The following is a 19,848-nucleotide window of genomic DNA, read 5'->3' as shown; positions in this document are numbered from 1 at the left end:
CTAAGATACTTATTCTCTATGATGCAACTCAGTGTTACCATCTGCAACAGATTTACACCGCATCCAGTTTGTTAGGGTATAACAATACAAGACACAAAGTAGTTTAAAACATAATTTTTTTTTATATACATCTGGAAACTTAACAATACCTTAAATTCAAGACTAGAAATACTTGGTTACTGTGGGTAAGTTCCAACACGGTTTTTGGATTCGTTTCAACTCTCTAAGACCCTTCAAGAGGATAAGAAACTCAAGAGTTACCACTATTTAAGAGGCACAGTATTGCATTAGTCTCAGAAGCACAAGCATCATTTTCAAAAGTATGACAGTAACATGACTGAGGCATGTTTCTACATTTCCACAGTTCCATCTGTACAAAATATGGTGAATGACTGTCTCCTATAATGCAGAAATGTGTCTTTCATGGACTAAAATCAGATGGCTGGGGAAGAAAGTTATCACAAGTAACAAGGGACCACACTTTCCAGCTCCCATGGTTGTTCATTACAGCACCAGCTCTGCTAGCTGCTACAAAGATGAGCAAGGGAACAAGTGAGCTGTCAGACACCTAAACAGAAAACTTATAAATCAAAATCTTCGTGATATCCAAAGTTTAAAGTCAGTTTTCCTGAGCTTTGAAGGAGCTTCATATGCTGCATGTTCAGTTCTACTGAGCCCGCACTAGGTGTCAGCCCTGCCCCGGTACAGCACGGTTCAGCTGGTACAGGCACACACAGGAAATAGGTATTCCCAAAGCGCTGCATTTTCATCCTAGACTATTAAAGGTCACACTTGCATAGCACTTGGCGAACAAGAATACAGACTGTTTCTGTCTCACAGACAAAAATTAAGAAACGATGTGTTTTGTCTTTAAAGTGTGTTCTCTCTCAAAGCTGAGCAGGTTTTTTAACTAGATCAAAGGAAGGTTAAAAAACAGGTCTGGTTTCTGTAGGGAAATAAGCTTATAGGCTTCTGTATGTATTTTTGGAGACATAAAACTTCCCAGAAAGAAAGGCAAGTTAAATTTGCTCTGCAAGAAGCAGAACTAATGGAGACTGTTCCTCAACAGATCTATGACTATTGTTTCTTGGACTTCTTTCCTCCTCTTGCCTTTTTGGAAAGGGACATAAAACATATTTCCTAACCTGCTTATTGTATTGAATAGTAGATATTGACTTGTGGGTGTATACAGTTCTACTTTTTAATCCCTTGGTAGGGTACTGCTTTCAGTCTCTCATCTTTGCTCATATAACAACATTCACAAAATCTTTGAGAACAGAGATCTAAGCGCCTACTCCACTTTCAAGCCTAACAGAAGTTGGCCATAGTCCTGATACTATTGGAATATCCAGTCAGTGTAATTGTACACATTGCTTCCCTAGGACCAGCCTAAAGATCTAAAAGAATCAATCGACCTTGACATTCTTCAGCAAGACTGCTACAAAATTGCTTGCTTACAGGTCATGCAATTTCAGGGTACTGCAGTTTTCAGTACAATTCTTTAAAATGAGACTTATCTTCATCCCCATGGCAACAGACTGCAGGCATGTCCACACCACAGTTAGGAGATGTGACTGCAGTTTATTTGCTAGCTTCAGTCTAGCCAGTTCAAGAAAATATAGCAATACATTCTAAGTAGTATGGGTTAGGGTCTTCAGACACTAAGCACACAGCTAAAGTTCATGCTGTTGTCACATAGCTACTCCTGATGCTGAACCTTTCTATCCCAGAGCTGCATGAATATCACAACCAGTTGCAGAGCAGCACCTGGTGAAAAATGTACATCATGTTATCTGAAATTATTTCAGTGTGCACTTTACAAGACTGTAATTTATTCAAATAAAAGATACTAAGTGTACATTGTGTGCCTATGTTTCCACCCCCCTCTCCCAACCCCCCCATCAAAAAAACCCCAAAAACAAAAAACCCCCACACCCCAGTCACTTAAGATGTTTGCTAATATAAACAGGACAGGAGATGTAACACTTCCCATACCACAGATGCAGGTGCCCAACAGACTTTTTGTTTCAGTTGGCTCTTTTGCCTATGGATGTTTCCAGGTATCCTGTAATGCTAAAAAGGTCATTGACCTGAGTATGTCTGAATTCATCTCATTAGGCTAATATTCAGAAACCTTAATTACATCTCTGCTCTGCTTAAGCAAAAGTCACATTTATTCCTCACAACACTAAGTTGGGTAGCCCTGTGAAATCCCATGTTGTGCCACAGCAATACATGATGAAAAATTATTCAATCCAATTTCTCCCACGAGCACCCAAACCTCCAGGGTTTAGGCTACTTTTACGTTTAAGCTGACTTATTCTTCAAATTAGTAAGAAAACTGGGGGAAGGAGGTGAGGAGAAACACACACACACAAGTGAATGTATCAAAGTACCCTTGTATACAGCTGGTACCACCTTCAATCACTGGATACTTCTGCTAATTCACACAAGTTGGTCTCCCCTATCTGCTTTGTTGTAAGGATTTGAAAAGTCCCACAGTAGGCTCTCTTGCTTCTACTTTACAGATTTAGTCTAGTATTTATGCTGCTATATACAAAGTCAAAATGCTTCAGAAAGAAGTAGAAACAATTAAATTACTCATTTCAGTCTTGAAGATATCATTTTATTACAATAACTTGCCATATGCAACATGCAGATAGATTTGGGTGCCCAGACCATCTGACTCTCCATAAACAACCAAACTTTATTTTTTCCTAGCCTCATAAGGACAATACTTTTACAACAAGATGAGAAAAATTACTGTTCTTCAAATCTACATGTAAAACCTTGAGCCCCAAGGTAAGTCTTCTTTCCTCATAGAGAGAACAGCAATCTCTCCCCTAATAAGCAGCAGCGCACATACAGTCTTCTGCCACGAGTTTCATCAGAAAAATCTTCTATTCAGGTCCAGATATTTAAAGGCTACAGTGTTTTGCTTTTGATGAGACCATAAGTAAGGAGACTTCTGTACAAAAAACTATGCACTCCCAACCCCCCATCTTCCAGTATTTCGTATTTCCTTTAAACTATGGAGTCATGAGGTCAGGTGAAATTAGTTTTCGTTGTATTTTCTGGAGACATTTATCTTGTTTGGCTGTGAAAAGCCTAGCAGAAAAAAAAAATTAAAAAAATCAGTATTCTATTACATAATCTTACTTTTCCTTTACTGTTACAGAGGGATGAAAGTCAGTTTTAACAATGCAAGTTAACGATCCTAAATTCAAGTGATCAACAGTATATCTGGACATTGCAGGATGCCCAAATAAAACTGCAGAATAAATAAAAGCTAAAAGAAACAGCGCAGGAAGAGCTACCTCACTTTTTCTAAGACATCTCCAGATAGTCTGGCAGAAAATCAAAAGCACAAAGTCTCAAGGTTTTTTTCTGAGACAAAAAGATGCTGTGACAAAGAAAGACAAAGCCCAACTTCCCTCTGTCAGCTGCAGACAAATTCAGACTGCAGCCACCACAGGGGAGACATCCAGCACCTGTATTCTCTGCTGAAGAGGATTTGCAGGTGCTCCCCATCCTCCAAGGTTTTTTATTACTGTGAAAGGAACACCTTAATCCACACTAGATTTCCTCTTCAGAATTGCACAAACCGTTATTTCCAGACAGCTAGAGAAAAGAGACCCACTCTGTTCCTCCTGCTGTCAGCATCTGCCTTACATAGCACTTAGGGTGTCATTAAATGTTTCCCCCAGCTGGCAGCCAGGCACACAGGGCTCCTTCATCTTATAAAAAGCATCTCTTCCAACTGTTCATGCAGGTTCCATTTACATTAGTTAAAGAACAAAAAACTGCCACAAAGAGTGAGCTAGGCAAAACAGTATTTTAACGATCCATTTCTCTCCCATGGCCTTGTCTCATCCCAGCTGTACAGCTGAGAAACTGTATGTCTTCTCAATAGTAAGATTCTCTGCTCAAATAAACCTGCATAAGTACCTTGGAAGCATCTGGTCTGCACACATACTTTTCTTGCTGTACAGTGACATATAAGTAAGTGTACAGCTTCAGCAAGAGCAAGGATTAGTGTCAGGCATAAATTATCAAATTTAAGAGGAGGCTCTGTAGACTGACATAGGACAACAAGCTTTCTTTGCTGTAGACATTAACGGAGAAAAAGTTAGCTTCCTAGCCCATAGGCACCTTTATCTATTATTCATAACTGAGTCATAAGAAAAGCCAGCAGAAAAGAAGGTTCACAAGTGTTCACTGATAGTCACAGTTGTTTAAGTCACCAGATGGTAACATTTGTTTTGGCCATTTGTTGTCTGTAACTATGCTTGCAATGCATTTTTCAAGGCTGCCAAGATACTAACTAAAATACAGTTAAGGAGCTGTAACGCCTTGAAGGTAAAGACTTGTAGTATTATTTAGAGAACAGGTACCATATATAGGACACTACAAAAAAAAGACAAAAAACCAACACAAACACAATATCACAAAAGGGACATGGAAGGCATTTCTGATTTTTAAGCCTACTTCAACCCGTTCTGTGACAGTCAGGAGATCTTTAAGTCCATGCACAGTGGATGGGAGTTGAGAGTCAGACAGTTCAAAAGAAAATATTCCAGAAAGTGGACTCTGTTTCAAAGATCAAACATTTCATGGGCAAGAGAAGAAATGAGTTGCCACACCAAACCATTCTGTACCTGTAATCAGAGCCCAATGTACAATTAATTAGCACCTATACTATTAGAAAAGTTAAAGATGAAAAACTCAGGTTCCTCTATACAGGATGTTGCCAGTCTAAAAGATTTGGAACTAAATGCATATTTTAGGCTTTTCAAAGAAGCTTGGTCAAATTTTCTCTCAAAGCTGACAGAGCAACTTGGAAGAACTGTTAAAAAAAAAAAGGCTAGTAGGATTGGGTAAAAACTGTAAGAACAAGAAAAAAGAATAATTTTGTACTGATGTAATCAGTCACAACAGTGAATCATCAAGTTAAGAGACAAACAGTTATTCCATACAGAAGCTGAAATTAAAATTTCTTTCCTCCCAGTTCATATACTCTAGGTAGTTTTTTAATCTTTGTCACAGTTACAGCTAAAAATATTCAGATTCTTAAAGCTACATTTACAAGTGAGTTTATTGTAGAACTAAAGAGTTAGAGAAGTCAAAATGAGGATCCAGGTGTAGAGACTCCTGGTTGATGATCTACTGTGCATGAGAACTCCTGCTTACCTGTCTGAAAGGAAGATCACTTTTCAAATTCCTCTTTCAAAGCCAGGAAACTTGCAGGGTTCCACGGATAGGAACTGGATTCTGCGTAGCTTCATCAATAGGATTGTATAAGCCTCACCTAGACATCAAAGCCTCCAGGGCTTTCAAATTTTATAACAAGCACAAAGCAATCAAAAGAACACATTCTTCATCTGCACACTGCGTATACACCCTTTAATCTTGGCCATTTTTAAATTATTAAATATTCTTTTTACACAGATACTTCAAGGCTGACAGTATGTACACCAAATACCCCACCAACTGCCCAAAGTCAATTATTTATTCAAAGCTGCATCTGAGAACCAAAAAGGTGTGCAAGTCTGCCAGCTATAAACAGCATGACAAACCATATTTCAGGAAAATGTTCAAAATGTTTTACACATTTAATTAAGCCTTACGCTACCTCCAGTTGGTAAGCAGGAGTATGAATCATGGAAGCTAGATTATAGCAGCAAACTCAAAGCAACACAAACTTAACTGCTTACTCCTGGAGCTGAATAATTACTTACTGTATAAGGGATCCAGGAGGAAACAGTCTCAGGGTAGCTTTCAAGACCCTTGCTCCAGCATTTTAATCAAGATGCTCGGCACCTTTAGCCACCAGGGCTATCTGTAACACAGCCCTCAAACACACTGTGGGATGTAGAAATTCACAGGTACACTTCTGTGTAAGTCAGAAAGAGTAGTTTTCAGATGACAGGTGCTCAGAGAAGGCTCACGGACATAACCAAAACACTACTTAAGCAATTTAATTCTGTTGTATCAGCTTATTTTATAGAAAGGGTGAGTTACAAGCCTTAGTTTTCTTAAAAAAAATAGACTAATAAAGCAAATCATGTTAAAAGCTGCTGTAATATATGCTATACAAAATGTCTCTCTCAAGACTGTTCACCATAATTAAAGACTTTTTATAGGAAAATGCAGGAGATGATACAAACTAAATATGCATGATTAACAGCATAGGAAGCAATCCACTCAAATAACAGTCTTGTGTACAAACTTGAAAGTACTGTTTTGCTCATTTTTGTGTTTGGAATTTTCTTTCAAAAGAGCTATTACTAAATATTAGTATTACATTTTCTCTACAGTTGAAAATTGAGAATTGGACTAAAAATATACAGTTTTAGATTAGTAAATGTTGATGACTCCTCAGTTCCCAATTACTGAAGGTAAGAACTGTGGTTGTTACAGTGTACAGGAGGATCATGCTACTTATTCAAGTATCTAAATATGAATAAACATGCCTAAACACCACACTTAAAACTCAGAGCACCACAAATAACAAAAGACATTCATGAAACAGATAGACTGTACCTCAATTATCCATCGAATATGGGAATGCCAGCTAGCACATACTATGCTTTCCCTCTCTTTTTGTTTTGTTCAAGTTTGTTATCAGAAAAAGAATTCTAGACCACACTAAACAAACCTAGTAATCACTCTAAATACTGACTTCACAAAAACCATACCAATTAAAAAGGGGAGAAAACAGCTACAAAATAAAGACAAAATAGCAATCAGGAAATCCATATTCACTTTTGATGAGACAGGTCTGAGCAAGGGCAGAATTTGTAAGGTACTAAGCTCTTCACATCCAGAATTAAAATGTTTAGAAGACTTAAAGTTTTAACTTCATATAATTATGAAGAGGTCATTTGATCATGATACCTAAACTTCAAGAAACTTAGATATGCCAGAAAATCTATACAGATGCTGGATCAAAGTTTTGAACAGCTGGGAACTTTCAGTTAACTTCAATATTGTACAAATACCCACCTGCAACTCTAGACACCAGATCTTTATATTCAGCCCCACACTTTTCTGGTGTTGATGCAACCCTCTGTCTTCCATAGAGGTAGTATACAACATGACTTTTCTGGTCACCTATCAGAAATAGTTGGCCAAATGAGACAAAACATCTCGTAGTTTTTAAGAACCCAGCTGCTTCAGAAGAGGTAATTTGCCTTCCTCCTCAACTTCTAAAATGTATTCAGAGCAGCAACAAAAACCACACTGCATATTTCACATGCTACCTGTAAATTTCAACATAATCTTTGTGAAACCCTGAGTGTAATTAACACACACATGTACTGATCATACATTCTATAAACACAGAAATTCTGCAAGTTTAACTCATTTGTTCAAATGCAACCAGATCAATTTATTACCAAAAGCTCCCTTTCTAGTCAACAGGGAAAACTAGTTAAGTATTGGATAAATTACACCCTGAAACACAAAACTGCCTAGAAACAGAAGCTTAATTCTTGACATCTACAATAACAACATAATTCTTCTGTGTCTAGCCATGCCCACTTGAGAACATATTTTTTAACTTTTAATTTTTTTTAGATTTAGAGCTATGTTCTGATTTTTCCCATCAAATCTTTGGAAGAAAGCAGTCAAAGGAAGACTTTTTCTTCCAAACAACAGTGCTCATCTTGCTTCTTTGTCACATCCTTTTCCTTTGGTGAAAGTTATTTATAAACCTGGAATAGCAGGAAAGGAGGGAAGAGGATTCAAAAAAAGACTCTCATTTCAACACAAAACACTATGTTCTTAAGAGAGAACAAACCATAGAGGGAGCAAGAAAATTAGAGTAATCTAGAGGTAAAAAAATGGAAAACAATTGACTTTGAGCTCATTGTAATAAGAAAAATGGAATTTTCTCACTCTAAAGTTGTAATCATCTATGTGTAAATTGTAGTTTGTTTCCATTTTAAAAGACACAGCTCTCTAGGAGGCACCATACTCATCACAGAAACAATTATGCTTGACTCTAGGGACTGCCAAGTGACTCATCTCTCCTGATGATACGATCGCTCAGAACCAGCACACTCTTGGGCACCAACTACCATCGTCGTACAAGATCGTTTTCATGAGGGCATGGTTTTCCCCAGATGAACTTTCATTTGTCTAAATAATAATTCCTGTTCAAAATCAAGCAGTCTTATTCCATGAAGCATTTTACATCTTTCAAACACTGTCAGAACTTCTTTTTCCCATTCAGCATGACATTTCCTCAGTAGTGACTGCTGCTGTGCAGTCTGCAAAGATTACTTTAAAAGCTTCCAAACACAATATATTTGCTATGCATCCAACTGGTTGCCTGATTGAGTACATCAGAGTTGGTCATTTTAGCATCCACTTAAGAAAAAATTTGGTTGGTTAGCTGTTTGTTCTACAGCTAAACATTGTAAACTTAAAACTCCAACACACAACAAAAACACACCCACAAAGCATACACCACTATGCATTGTCCCTGAAGGACAGGCTACATCACCCCACTGTGTCAGTGCTTCTTGGAGTATCAGGAACAGTGGTGAAATCACCACCACAGCAAAGCCCTGATTCAAGAGAGGTTTAAGACCAGGGTCAACACATATAAAAGTTACACTTCAGTGGGAGTGAGCATCCGGTACTATCTCAGGTAACTGAAGCTCTGCCATGAACTATAAATATCAGTGACCTTTTCTACCAGCCACAACACCATCATCCCCTCATTTAGGGTCTCAATAGATATTGAAACAGAGTGGTTTTTTGGTTCTTAAAAACTAAGGTTTCTGAGAAACAAAATCTGTCATCCTTCAGCTATGGAAAGAATAGTTTCAATGCAGGTTGCCACTCATCAGAGATATCAGCATTTAGCAACAGCTGCAGAAAGCCAGAGGGGTTGAGAAATCCTGATAAAGGTTCATAGACTTTTTCAGAAGTTTTTTTTAAATGCTATTATCTTGTTTCTAATGCTTCTGAGCCACAACAGCACACTGTCTGAGAGCAATAATTCAAAGAAATAACAGAGACTGTACAAAAAAATAGCTAGAAAATGAAGTTTAACATGAATGGGACATCATTAAACATAAACATTAAAATTCAAAGGCCTCAGTTCTTTCAGTTTGTGTAATAAGTTTTTCTACACACTGCATAGCCCCCAAAAGTTGAAATTTTCTATATCTCTATTTGCTGTATGAATTGTACAAGAGGGAGGAGAAGGAAAAATATCAAAGAGATAAAAATGTAATCAGGTCTTTTTATACTGACACCTCTCCTATGTCTGCCCTAATTCAGTTAATGAGGACAGTGACAACAAGAAGTCGATTTATAAAGAATCAGAAGTAACAAAATTCTATAGCACAGCTGTTGTCCTGTCAGCTTCCCCTCCAGTGCTGGGATTCTGAACACAGGCTCTGAGGTGTAAGAGGAGGAGAAGACACTTCATTCATCCCATAATCCCAGCTGTCCCCTCTCACATTTTAGCCACATTAAGTCAGTGATGAAATAACCCTTTATCTCCACCAAGGACACACGTTTTTATACACTTTTTCCAATAATCAGTTGGTTGCCTGATCAATTTAATTCCAAAACAAATTGCAGTTATTTACTTTTTTAAAGTGTTGGAACATAGGCACTGTAGATCAATGTCCAAAATATATTAAAAAAACCAGCTTCTAAAGAGCAATTTACAGAGTTATTACCTACCAAATCCTTCATAAGAGCTAAAGTACTTGAGTTTGTTTTTTTTAGTGGAAAGGTTTAAGTAAACTAAAACAGCTTACATTGCCTACACCACATGCTCAAAGAAGAGCTGTGGGAAGGAGAAAAAATTTGTTTCTTAAATACATCACCACTGTAATTTTGTAAGAATCTATACAAGGTCATAATCTTCTGGTAATCGGATAAGGGTCTGCATTTGAGCTTATTCAGCACATACTTCTGTAGAGAATAACAAGTCATCGCAGATCATTTTATAGGCATCTCTATTTTAGAAAGGTGTGTAGCACAATACCTGAACTTAGAGCTACTTACATACTTTGATTATAATGCATTACTCAATAAGAAAACAATTTTTCATTACTATAAACATTTTTCTTAAACATGTTTCAATAATTCTGAATGCTTGGAGTTTTTTTGAGGAAGAAAAAACCCAACACATTAAGTAAACACGTTGCTGTCATCTAGCAACCTAAACTAGGCTTCCCTCCTCAAGAGCTTTCACATCATATTACAAAATTACACTTCTCTCCATTCTGTGCCATACCACTCATTTGACCATAAGCTTACTATTTGTTTTTCCCTGAAAGGACAAGCTGCTTCCATTGCCCAAGCTTTTTAACAAGATACAGATTTGTGTGTGTGTGTACACACACACAGATCCAAATTAATAAGACACTTCAATAATTATCTTTAGTAACCTCTTGTCCCAGGACAAGGTTGTGTTCTGTGATCATTCCCAACAACTAAAACATACAACTCACAGAGTAGCAGAAAACTAAAGTTATTCTGTTTGGAGGGCCCTCAATACACATACTAACCTGTGATCTGCAAGATCATCCACTGAGATGTAGATTTTTTTTTCCCGCACTGTGCAGTCAATTATGATTACTATTAAAAATCATTCCCAACATACATTTACCTGTATAATGGATTGAACAGTCCACACCAGGTGTATTCAGACCTTTAATTAATTGAAGTGGGAGACACAAGATGTTCACCAGATACTACTGGAAAAGAACAACCTGTCCAATTTTGCAAAAAAAGCAACTACTTTAATGGCAAACCAGAATGTTCTGACCTGCCTTAAGTCACTGCTATTTTTCTGGCAAGAGAAATAAAGCAATACACCAGCAATTCTAGTATTCAAGTGCACCAGTTAAGTAGTTTTGACATAATCCTAGTGAAGACCACAACAAACAGCCTGGAAAAATTTCCTATTGTTTCTGTAGTTGAATAAAACTACAACACCTTTGAAAGAGGCTGTTACTGGCAGACTCAGTGCTGTGGTAGGTACCTACCACAGACAACCTGATCAGGAAAAAGCAAAGGCCTTCTTCAGACAGCAGGAAAAAGTCTTATGTGTACAGACCCTAACCCTCAAAGAATCCACTTTATCCACCGTGGTATCTTCTGAAAGTGCAAAAGCAACCCAAGAGATTTCTGCATTGATGAATGCACTTCCTGACACAGGTGATAAACAAGCCAAGGAGGGAAATTGTTCTGCTGGACCTGACCCCTACAAACAAGAAGTTCAAGGGCAGTTTTCATTGCAGCAACCATGAGAAGGAGAAACTCAAGATCCTGAGACAACAGAACTAAGCAAAAGTCAAGATCACAATCCTAGATTTCAGTAGAGCAGATTTTGTCCTCTTCAGGCACCTAATTGGATGAATCCCATGGTAGATGACTCTGGAAGGAAGAGAGGTCCAGGAGAACTGGATAATTTTCAAGGATCACCTCATCCAAGCTCAGGATTTGGCCACCCTGATCAACAGAAAATTATGCAAAGGCAGTCAAAGGCATGTATGGATGAACAAGGAGCATATCTGACAAAACTCAGACATGAAAGAATATATATAGATGGAGGAAACAGAGAGGTGTCCAGGAGGAACATGGAGACTATTAAGGATGTAGTGATGGTGTCAGGAAAGGCAAAGCCCATGTGCAATTGAATCTGGTGACAGACATAGAGGGTAACAAGAAAGGCTGCTACAGATACATTAGCTGCAAAAGGAATAGCTTTGGTCATGCTACTGAGCAGAGAAGGGGAAATGGTGACAAAGGATACAAGGCCAAGGTGCCTAGGACTCCCAAGCCCCTAAAATAGGTGGAAAAGAAATATTTGGCCTTGGTGGAGGAGGGTCAGTTTACAGAGCATTTAAACAAACTGCACATGGCACCCCCTTCTCCCTCCCCAGATTAAAGTCTGCTGGACTTGATGAGATACAGTCATGAATGCTGAGGGAACTGGCCAATATCATTGTGTGGCCACTCTCAATGCTCTGAAGAATCACAGCAATTAGGAAAGCTTCTTGAGAGCTGTAAGAAAGGATGTAGTTCCTATCTTCAAGAAAGAAGACCCAACAAATTGCAAGCCAGTCAGCCTCACCTTGACACCGGAAAGGATGATTAATCAGATCCTTCTGGAAAGAACTCACAAACACATGAATGAAAATTATTTGGAGTAGCCAGAATAGATTTGTGAAGAGGAAAATTGTGTTTAAACAACCTGGAAGCCTTCTATGAAGAGATGACCATTTTGGAGAATGAGCTTTAAGTAAGGCTTTTGACATTGTCTCCCATATCATCATCTCAGACAAAGAGATGAAGAATTGATTGAAGTGAATTGACTGATTGATTCAAGTGAACAGTGAGATGCATCAAAAACCAAGCAAGCTCAGTGAAGGTGAATAATCACCACAAAAATGATCAATCGATGAGAGGATATGACCTTAAAAAAAAAGATTCTGAGAAAGCTGGATTTGTTCCCCCTGAAGAAAAGACAGGGGACAGGGAAGGAATGGAGATTATTTTATTAACATGTATAAATATGTGGAGGAAGTAGAGATGATAGAGTCAGACTCTTTGTCGTGGCATCCAGTGAAGTGACAGGCAGTGGACACAAACGAGAGCACAGGTAATTTTATGTAAACACAAGAATTTTCTTTTGCATGTAGTGTGAACACTAGAACAGGGTCCCAGAGAGCTTGTAGAGTCCATTCAAGGCACAGAAGATCAAACTAGAGGATCTGCAGAAGTGCCTTCCAGCATCAGCTTTCTATGTTGCTATGAGCACTTATTGACTTGAGAACAGTAGCACTAGAGCAACAAATATAAAATTTCCAGTGATAAAGCAGGTTTGCTGCTTTCCTCACTGTGACCATTCAACATAGTTTTAATTCAGTTTCTAAATGGTATCACAAGTTATTACTGCCATTATTTATAAAAACTTGATATTTCATTGAGGATCCAATAAATTCATATCTTCTATGGACAGTGGTTGAGCCTGCAATGTATGCTTGCCATGAGACTATACACAGAGCATCCACCTTTGTTTCCTCCAATTTTATTATTCGCATTTGCACCAGTGTACATAGTATCAGCAGAAGTTATGTGCCTTTGGAAACTGTATAAGAGTTAATAGTAAGCCCAGGTCCTGCCATTTTCAGTTTTGCCATGCAGTTCTGTTTGTGTATCATCATTTCCACTACATATCTCCTCTACTTTCCCAGGAGCCCCATGCAGTGTTTGAATTAGAGCATACAAATTCACTTGAAAGGGTAAAACAACTCAAAGCAATATTACAGGCTAGCTTTCTGAATGCTGTAATTTCAAAGTACTGTGAGCTGTATTGCACATATACTCATTATTTTAGGAAGATGTGACAACGAATTTTGCTGCCAACTGCATCTTCAAGGAGGTTAAGATAGAATATTAACACTTTGACCTAGACTAGACCACAAAGCACATTACCCTTAAGTATGTTGGGGTCTCTAATAAACATGGGTGGTCAAACCTATGCTTCTCTGCCAAGAAAAGGCAGTTTGCAAAAAATAACCACGTAAGGAAAACTGCATCCCATAAGTCTAAGCAATGACTGCTGCAGGAGTTTGAAATCCTCTTAAGGAAATTTTCATCCACTAACCTGCTTGCCTTTGTGATAGGACAAACTGGGTCCATGGCTTTGGGATGTTCCCCATCCAAGGGAAAAACCCTGATGGTAGCAACTCTGAGTAATACAGGTGACAATTCCAGAGCAGAGCTGACACACAGAAATCTTGGGCCAAGATGTGCCTCAGAAATACCTGCTGTATCCAACAATCCCATTAATTTATACCCCCAAAAAATTTAAAGAACTTGTCCATAAACAGGAAGATCAGACCTCAGAAAAAAATGAGAAATGCAGTTTTTATGATGCATTTTACCACCATTTCATTTGTCCATACTGTACACAGGATAGAAGAAAGCAAAAGGCCAACATAGCCTAAAGCAGGTTATTTAGAGGAACATCCTTCAAGCAGATGTGAGCCACTGCATTACTTGAGTCAAATTCACTCCTTAAGTCATGCTTCAATGTCTCAAACAAAAAGAAAAACTACTTTGGGGTTGAGCACAGTACAGCTATCAGTCACTAGAACAGTAGACTGTTCCTTCTTGCAATACCACTACAGTAGGACACCAGCTTCATAGAAATGGAAGAGGCTTACAAACTAAGCCAGTAAAGGGCTGAAGTAGCATGACAGCAGCAGAGTAAAGGGGAAAGTCAGATTTTCTTGTTGTATTTTTCTGTAGTACTGTGTAATGAAGCAGTGTGGAAAGTGAAGGGTGAGGGTACTTCTACATTGGACAGTGATATTTGTTAGTGGTCACTGTGCACATGTTTTATAATGCACAAGTGAAGCAGGCTTTTCAGTCAGACATAAGTATGTGCTCCCACTCATCATGCAGGCACTGCAATCACCTTACTGAGTAGTAGACACCAGAAAGAAACACCATTACAGACATCAAATTGCAATAAGAACACAGGATTAACATTTCTATACAAGTAGGCATTACATGCCACTTTTTTCTGTCAAATTTAAACTTCAGAATTATAAGAAGCATCCTTAATGAAAATTAACTAGCTTAAATTAATTTGGGAAATGAAGGGTGGCTTCATAAAAAAGTCCTCCTAAAACCCACAAACCAGAAATCTGATCTTCAGCCATATCCTCAAAAAAAGTGATAAGCCAAGTTACCTGCCCCTAATTTCATTCCCAAGATTTTTGAAAAGCAATTTACTGCTCTTCTTAAGAAATGGAAAAGGAGGGGGAAAAACACATTAGGAAATTGCATTCACTTCAAAGATCAAAACTAAGACTTATTGCTCCTTTCTATCATTAAGGGGTTAAAACTATGCCTTCAGCATAGTAGAAAGTAACAAAAACACATCCTTGCACTGAAAATCAAACATCAAACGTAAGTTTTGTATTTCCAGGAGTAAGAGATACTGGGAAGTTTATCTTCAAAAGGTGGCTTCTTAGACAAGCATCTTTGAAGCCTCCCTTCATTCTTGAAGGGATTCAGTCTCCTTCACTTTTCGACATCTGCAAATGACAAATGATCTTTCAAGAACACCTTGGTTTACTCTACACAAATCAGCAGCACCTTGCACTAACACCCGGGGCCACTGGTAGCCAGTTTTACAGTCAAGCTTTGCTCTCAACTAATCATAAGAGTGGATGTTGATTTGTTCTCACCTGCTTTGTATCTTCATATCACCTTCTATGTTTAAATTGGACATTTAAACACTTTGAGGCAAGACTTACCTTTTCCTGTAGGTTTGGGTTTGTTTTTTTAATCAGCACAATAGCACAGTGCTACAGTAATATAAACAATAGATTAACTTGAAACAAAGTGTTAGCTCAGTCTTCTCTGGTGAAGAGCCAGTCTAGCGGACAAAAGTAATGACTTCTACTTTAAATCAGCACTTACAATTAAATATGACAGCTATTCTTTTTGAGGTTATTACAAAATCTTCTCTGCAGGAAAACCATATGCCTCAAGAAGTTGTGTGCTCTTTCTTGGAAAAAGCACACAGGTAATACCTGTAAACCAAAATTCCCTAACCTCCAGTTCAACATATCTTTTTTTTTCCACTTGACCTTTTAGTAAGAGATCAAAAATGGGCTGGGTTCACATCTTCACAGGTAGAAGCATGTGGAGAAACAGTATCAGAGATATTTTGTTTCCATGAAGGCAGAAGAAGATGTAATTCCTTAACATTTGTGTGATCCATGAATAAGCAGATTTACCTCTTTTACAGGTTCTTCATCTGGGGCAGCATCTTCCACCACAGTCTAGTGAACAGAGAGGAGAACAGAGAGGAAAAGTTATACAAATATGTTATCAAGAAAGGCAATTCTAAGCCAAAATATAGCACAAAATTCAGTTTAGTTTTAGGTAGTTAATTTACTTTCAATTTATACTACTACAGAAGGCATGTTTAATTCTTCACACTTAGCACAGATAAATTAACCTTTGAATCCATGGAGACTTGCTTTCACCAAGATATATAAAATGCTAAGAGAGAAAGCAAGAGCATACTGGCACTATTAAAATTGCTGATGAATAGTTAAAGATACATTTGCCACAGAATGAATAAAGAACAAAACAAGATTATTCATGAAAAAACTAAAGAACTGGAACTGCATTTCTTGCTGAGGAAAGAGAATATATGTGTATATATAGGACAAAATTTTCTAAACACTCAATTTCCATTCCAATATTGAGCTCAGCTGAAATCTATTAAGTGAGGAACCCTTTGGAAAATAGGTAGAAAGATTACATAGAGCTTGATCACACAGCCTTTCCTCAGGAAAAATATTCCCAAGGCTGTAATTCACTATCCCATCTGTCCAGCTTTAGTGGGATCAATAACTTTGCCTACTCACAAAGAAATTCTAGACCCAGCAAGTATCCCAATTTTCTTGCTTACTTGTCAAACGCAATTAATGACCTCCTGAGTCAACAGGTGAAGGAAGCAGAATTTAACTCTAATCTTCCTTTATACAAACATTATATAGAACATGCCCTCAATGCACTCTTCCTTATCAAGTGATTGATTTACTATAAAAGCTGTCTTTAATATCTGCAAGTCATTCACCTGAGTCATGCACAGGCACTCATAAATGCCTCTGTTTTAAAAGGTTTTTTGGCATTAAGGAAGAGAAGGAGAAAGAGATCCATATGCATCAAAGAATTAAACTGCCTCCCTTCTTGTCTACTAACTGTGAAAAGCTTCCGTGAAAAAGAACAACTTGCAGACAATCATGAAAACATTTTATCCCACACAGATGCAGAGACCATGACAGCTCCCTTGAATCAGTGTAACCACTAGTGTTTAAGCTGCATTCAGCTCATTAAAGAGTGAATGTTTCTGCTGTTTGAAAGCGTCTTCATGGAGAAGAGCCCACAAGAAATATATCTTTACTAGATTTGAGCAAATGGTACTTCAGGAATTCTATCTACAGCATGATCTAAAATGGTTATAAGTTATAGCGTATCTTTAATGTGCTTAGAGACAGCACTAAATAGAGCTAATAAATGGTGCTTTATCTTTTATTCTCATCTAAAACACAGGAGTTCATGACTGCAATTCGTTAACCCTCTGTAAAATTTGTAAGTGAAATCTCTGCAAGAGAGTTCTGCAATAGAGCAGTGTAGTTCAACTACGGTATTCTTTAAAAAAAAAAAAGGAAAAAAAAAGCGCCACCATAACCTACAAACCCAAACCTCTGATCAACTAGCATTGTAATGGGGCAGTTACACCTGGTAAGGAGATCCACATAGTTTCTTCTGGAAGAAAGGTCTAAACAGTCCTCTACCAACAAAAGAGGTGACAATACAAAGGTGTCCCAAGCTATGTATATTGGGGCTTTAGTGCAGGACTTACTCTATGATCTAAGGAAGTTTTTCCCAGAAGCTGATGGCAGAAAAAGCAATCTAAGCAATAACTGAAGTGCTTTCTGCCTGGGCCAGAAAGAAAAACACTGGGAACACACAAAACAAACTGATTTTAGGAAGAAGGGATGGAAGAAGAAAAAGAACAAGCATGTATATGCGTTTGAATACTGTAGTCAGTGGAAAGGAAGACTTGGAGGGGACCACCATTGTCATGATGTTTAGCAGAAAACTGTTCACCATAAGTACAGTTATACAAATCTTCTTTCTCATTGTTAAAGCGATTTAACAAGGTGTCCACTGACTTCTCAAACAAAATCAGGATACACTGTTTCCCAGCTATAATCTGTTTATTCCCTGCATCACACAAAGGGGAACAAGTGTCAGTATTCAAAAGTGAATTACACCCATTTAAACCTCTGCAAGCCCCTCACAACTTATTCTTCACCTAGGGACTCCACAGTGAGCTGTGCTGTGATAATACATACAGTATCACTTCTGTTGTATTGTTTACATGTTTAAACTAAAACCTTGCGTGAAACCTTTTCCACAGGTCAGCAACTCCTTTTTGAGAGAGATGTTTTGTATTCCCCGTATCCTGGCTGGTTGAGTCACCACTCCTTTCTGCCCTTCCCACACACCCCTGTTACAATACTTCAATCAAAGAATGGGGCAGGGTGTTAACTAAATGCAAAATCCCTACGCCTCTCAAGTTTCACTCGTCTATTTCTACCATCTGTTACAAATATGCATGCTGTGCCTGTAACAATTGACCTGAAATACTTGTTTTTACTGCACTACTCAAAGAGTCCAGAAACAGTCAGGAATCCACTTGCCAAATACTGTACAAAAATCACAGAATAAACTGAAATGGAAGATATCCACAAGGATCACTGAGTCCTGTCTCTGCACAAGAAACCCCAAGAATCACACCATGTGCCCGAGAGCATTCTCCAAACACTTCTTGAACTTGAATGATCCCTTTCTTGACACAAGATAATCTTAAATTGCAGGTAACGAAAACGCTACAAGACAAATCGTGAATACATACAACACAGCAGTCAGGTAGTTATCACAGCACTGGGTTTCCAGTATTATCCTGAAAGCACAGCCCTGTGCTTAGAGGTAACGGGAAAATGGGTAATCAGAACCCAGGCGAAGTCTACGGACTCACGCGAGCCTCAAATTGCAGATCACATAATTCATCTGTAAATGTGAGCCTGAGGCCCGACTCAGCCCGCTTTCCTGGACCCGTTGTATACGCTCGTTCCCTTTCAGCCGCCCCAGTCCCCCGGGGCAGGTTCCGACTTGAGCCCCGTGCGGGCGGGAGGACAGGACAGGACATCCCCGCACCACCGGAGGCACCGCGCAACGCGCTCCAAACCGCCCCGCGTGTGGGGCAACAGGTTCCCGAGCCAAGCCTCGCTTCCCGCTCTCAGCGGGAGCGGACAGAACGAGGGATCCTCGTCACACCCCATTTCGCGAGGTTTCGGGCAGCACCGAGGTGGTTCCACCCGGCGGGGAAAGCGGGGGGCCGGAAGGACCGCCGAGCCGCTCACCTCCGTCTCCATGGGCTCCACCTCTATCCCTTTCCATAGCTCCAGCAAGTGGGCGATCGGCATGCTGGGCGATGCGTGCCAGAAACGGGATCAAGCAGAAGGAGCACGCGTCGGCCGCCGATGCAAGCGGGAGAGGAGAAAGGAAAGGTGTCAGCGGACGTCGGGATACCGTGCAGACCGCGGCCCGGGACCCTCTGCCCACCCGCCCGGCAATATGGCTCCCCGCCTGCCCGCCGCACCCCGTGGAAGCCCCGCGGGCGGGGGCGCGGGCGCTCGGCAGGCGCGGAGGCAGGACAAGGCAGCGGCCGCCGCTCCGCAGCCGCCGAAGGATCCCCGCCGCCCCGTCCCGTTCTCTCCCGGCCGCCGCCACGCCTCGGCTTCGCTTTTATGCCAGCGGGGAGTTGATCCAGAGGATGCGGCGGCGGGCGCTGCCATGGTAACGGCAGCGCGGCCCCCCCGCGCCGGGCCCGGCCCCGCCGGGGCCCCTCCGCCACCCGCACCGCCCGGCTGAGCCCCGCCGGCCGTCCCGCAGCGCCCCGAGGATGTGCCCGGGAGGGGAGAAGGGCGCCACGTCTGAACTGGGGCTGAAGCAGGCAATTGAAAAATTAGGCAGTTTTTTCCACAATTCGAAACGTTGGTATCTTGATAGCAAGTGCAGCTAACAGAAGGGTATTGTGAGGTTTGCCAAGCCCGATATTATTCCAGTCTTAAAAATAATTATCTTACTTATCATTTCCTTTATTATTTTATCTCTGAACTATGAAGCCTGTAGTGAAGTCTATCTATTCAGATACCATTTCCTCCTGCTCTCACAGCCTATTACACCCTTACTATATAACAAGCATGG

General features: G+C 39.7%; 1 protein-coding gene across 1 annotated transcript in view; it reads right to left on the bottom strand.

Annotated features, from left to right (window-relative positions):
- The window catches only part of RPS6KA2 (ribosomal protein S6 kinase A2), a 284,207-nt gene extending 264,900 nt beyond the window's left edge, over window positions 1–19,307 (bottom strand). Inside the window, exons 1-2 of the mRNA XM_032682394.1 lie at window positions 19,002–19,307; window positions 15,795–15,839 (exon numbers count right to left, since the gene is read on the bottom strand). Coding sequence (XP_032538285.1) covers window positions 15,795–15,839; window positions 19,002–19,064 — 108 coding nt within the window. The 5' untranslated portion in view covers window positions 19,065–19,307. The remainder of the gene's footprint in view (window positions 1–15,794; window positions 15,840–19,001) is intronic.
- Between the last annotated feature and the right edge of the window lie 541 nt (window positions 19,308–19,848).

The sequence above is a fragment of the Chiroxiphia lanceolata genome, chromosome 3, assembly GCF_009829145.1.
Source record: "Chiroxiphia lanceolata isolate bChiLan1 chromosome 3, bChiLan1.pri, whole genome shotgun sequence".
Lineage (NCBI taxonomy): Eukaryota > Metazoa > Chordata > Aves > Passeriformes > Pipridae > Chiroxiphia > Chiroxiphia lanceolata.
The sequence above is the reverse complement of the archived record's forward strand: the minus strand, read 5'-3'. Positions and strand labels throughout refer to the sequence as shown.